General features: G+C 42.4%; 1 protein-coding gene across 1 annotated transcript; it reads left to right on the top strand.

Annotated features, from left to right (window-relative positions):
* The first annotated feature begins 1,174 nt into the window (after positions 1-1,174).
* Positions 1,175-2,556, top strand: LOC101772315. The gene has a single exon (XM_004951239.3). The coding sequence runs from the start codon at positions 1,382-1,384 to the stop codon at positions 1,784-1,786; it is 405 nt and encodes a 134-aa protein (XP_004951296.1). The 5' UTR covers positions 1,175-1,381; the 3' UTR covers positions 1,787-2,556.
* The last annotated feature ends 1,441 nt before the right edge of the window (positions 2,557-3,997 follow it).

The raw sequence follows: 3,997 nt of genomic DNA on the forward strand, positions 1-3,997 counted from the left end.
TCCTAGATATTCTCAAAAAAATCAGAAACATCAAACGTCAATCTTGCAAACTCTAATAATCATAGTCATTAGTCTATTATATTTTCTAAAAAGTTACCCGCGCCTATCATTATGAAAATATTCTAAAATAAACCCTAAACCTATATCTAAATTACCGAGCCCTGTCATTATAAAAAATAATCTAAAGTAACCTTATAATTTTCATCCAATTTACTCATGCATATCATTATAAAACATAACTTAAAATACCATTCTAAATTTGTACCCACGTATATCGTTATATATGATTATCTTCATGTGCATCACACGGAAATACCAAAAGTAAACTAATATATGATTATAAATTACATATTTTTATTATTGTTCATATAAAAATACTTAACTAGTTAAGGTATATACTCATGATTAGTGTCACCATGTAGACCATTTATACATGTATGTGAGGAAGTAATGCAAAATATTGATTTTTATGCTAAAGATAATGAATGGAGGTGTGATACAAATGAAAGAAGTGTAAATGTGGATGAAAAAATATATAGAGTAATTATTAATTAAAAATTGTTCACAACTGGACAAAAGATAAGTACGCATCTATATGTGTATTATGTTGAAGTATTGAAAAAATAAGAAAGCAGCAGGTAAATTTTTTTATTATTTGCTAGGAGTTTAATTTCTAAATAATTTTCAACTATAATAGTTTTTAAAAATATTAGTCCATGCGGCAGCACGGGTTGATGGACTAATAAGGATACGATTGGCGGTTAATAAAATGTAGCCTAGCTTGTAGACTGCACCAAATCAAACCGTGCACTGTTGTTTCTTTTTGAGACCACAATTTCATAATGCTTGAAAAATGGAGACCGTCCGCTCGTGACGATATGATTTAACGCCCTTATCAAATAATGCGCATCAGTACACGTATTTAACACTGTGAACTCCTATCGTATTTCCGAGACAAAGGTCCAACAATGTCATTTTTGCGGCGATCGATGCACGTCGTCCACACGCGAAGCACCAGAGCGAGCAAGTTTCCACGTCCCCACCATGTGCCCTAGACAGCGATCGTAGCTTGGATTATTCGTCGCTATCGCCATTGCCATTGTCGATCGATGATGCAAGCTGCTAGCACACAAACAAAAGCAACAGTGTTATTTACAACAATGTCCAAATATATACTTCTCCGGTTCTCCCTCCTCCTCCCACCCTCTCACACCTCATCACTTGCTCATCGGCTGCACGACTGCACCTACCCAACCCGACGAGCCACCCACCCAAACCCAACCAGCAGCGCAGCTGCCTGAGCTTTTGATGAGCAGTTGTTGAGCTAGCCTAGCTGCTTAGGTAGAGTCACGGAGTAAGCTAGCTGTTGGATCAGTTCGCCATGGGCAACTGCATCCAGCAGAGCAGCAGTAGCAGCGGTAGCCGCGGCGCCTTCGCCGGAGAAGGCCGCCGCCCGGCGGCGCATCAGCTGCAGAGGAGCGGCGGCGGCAGGAGAAGAAGCGCATCCGGCGACGACGAGGAGGAAGGCCAAGAAGGGGCGGCGCCGCCGCCGCCGGTGGTGAAGATGAAGATGGTGCTGACCAAGGGTGAGCTGGGGTGGCTTGTTGCCCGGCTCAATGCCGGCGACCGCCGCCTCGAGGACGTGCTCCACGAGATGGCGGCGTGCAAGCGCGAGGGCCGCGCCGGCGCCGCCGACGGGTGGCGGCCCAGCCTCGAGAGCATCGTCGAGTGCCCCGCCGAGACGGCGACGGAGGCTGCCGCCGCTGCCAACTCCGCCGATGATTAGCTAGCTAGCCGGCCGCTGTCATGACTCATGAGTATCTCGTTTCTTCTTCCTCGTGGATTGTCTCCTTCCAGGTTCTTGGTTTGAGTTGAGGTGGTGGGAGAAAAAAAAATCTGCGATAACCATGTTCATCGCTGAAGAGTGATTAATTATATTAGCCAGCCGCCGACCCGCCGTGCAATAGGGGTAATCTAGGTAATTAGCATGCATCCGGCTGCCTAGTTCATGAGTCGTGCTAAGTAGCATTTGCAGCTTTCTTTCTTCCTTTATGTATTTTTGTGTATATTTTTTTGCAAAATATTTTTGCATATACTCCCCCCTTCCAAATTACTATTCGGTTTGACTTTTCTAGATTCATAATTTTTTTATGTGCCTAGATATTTTTTTGCTATGTATCTACATATATACTATAGTATATATCTAGATACATAGAAATATCATGTATCTAGAAAAATCAAAATGAATAGTAATTTAGAATGGAGGGAGTATATAAGCTAGTATTAGTGTATTACTGTGTTAAGGACGAGAAGCCACCACAAGCAGAAAGAATGTCGATTAATTAAGAACATGGTTACAGCCTAAAACAGTTTTTACATATGCTGGCTACTCGATCCATGGAGCAGGACTATTTCGTCACATGTAAATGGGTTATCTTTTTTTTTTGAATTGAAGTGCTTCTCATCGTTACACGAAGAATAACCTTGTCTGGATAAACTCATTTCCTCCCAAATATATGGATTAATTAGACTGGAAGATAAATTAAACTTCTATCAGAACCTTGCAGACTTTGTAGTATCAAAGATTATATATCCCTTGCTCTCCCATCTGTTAATGCTCTGGTTAATTACTTCACACAGTGTTCAACTGCCTTCGAGTAGTAGCGTCGGTCGGTGGCTGCAGCACACTGTCATCCATTCGTGTGTGCATGCACTCTGTAAATATTCACCGGAAAAAATATATTATATGAAAAAAAACACTTATGCTGACTACCGGTTCACCGACAGGCGACAGAGCGACTGAGATTGTTACCTATACATGTCAAATCGGGCCGGTCGAATTGACGGCAGGGCAAGAAAATTTTTGACGTCGATATTTTTATGTGCGTAACTAACCTTGGGTTAGTTTTGACCATGTGCATGGGTATTGTACGTACGACTCGCCGCGGGAGATTGCCTGCCGGTTTCTCGCCTTGCCAGCGTCAATGGTGACCAGCATAAAAAGGGACATTTTTGTTTGCGTCTTGACTAACCCGCGATTATTCATGGCCAGTAGTCCGTCGTCCATGGTGGAGAGTATCTTGTCCCTAGATTTTAGTGAATTAATGACATAAGTTTAAATATTTAATGAACTTTCAAATGGATGAGCAGATTTAAAATGATTGGTGGACATGTAACACTTATGAATGACTAAAAAGGAAGTGAATGAATATGAGGCATAAAATTTAATTTTGTTTGAATTTGAGTATAGAAATGACGCACTATTAAGAGGAATGCGTAATCTTTGGTCTTTACGTTGAAAAAAGGTGCTCAAGATGACATAGCCAAACTATGAGAGAAACCTTGCACCTGCACTTCACTTGGGAAATTCTTAAATAGGTGCTGACCTGAGAGTTCCGAATTTTTTCAGAAGTTTTTCCGGAATGTCCGGAAGTTCGGAGACTCCGGAACATAACATCCCAACGGCTAGTTTTGGGGTGAAGGGGTATAAATACCCCCTAACCCCCTCCCACAGTCACTATCTTGACCTAACTTCGTGGTGAGCTTCATAAAAACATTTAAGTCCCCCTATTTACTCCCCTTTGGCATTCTTGGTGAGATTTGGTGGAGATTTAAGGAGGGATTCAAGGGAAGGGCAAGTGAGAGTGCTAGTTAGCTGATTTCCCATCTCTTGAGCACCTTGTCTTCGTCAAGCCGGTAATTTCATGTTTGTTACTCTTGGAGCTTCAAGCTCCTAGCCAGCTAGGCGTTGCCCGTGGAGCATCCAAGGTTGTGGCTGCCTACGGGAAGTTTGTATTACCCCGACGATTGAGCAAGTGACTCTAGCTCGATCTTAGTGGTCGCTAGAGTGAGGAAAGTGGCTTAGGTGTGAGAAACCCACCCTTTGTGGGTTTCTCAATGGAGATGTAGGCTTCCAGTGTGGAGTTGAACTCCGATAAACAAATTCTTGTGTCTCTTGTGCTTGTTGTTCTTGATTACATTTATATTCAAGCATAGA

Source organism: Setaria italica, chromosome I (genome assembly GCF_000263155.2).
Source record: "Setaria italica strain Yugu1 chromosome I, Setaria_italica_v2.0, whole genome shotgun sequence".
NCBI lineage: Eukaryota > Viridiplantae > Streptophyta > Magnoliopsida > Poales > Poaceae > Setaria > Setaria italica.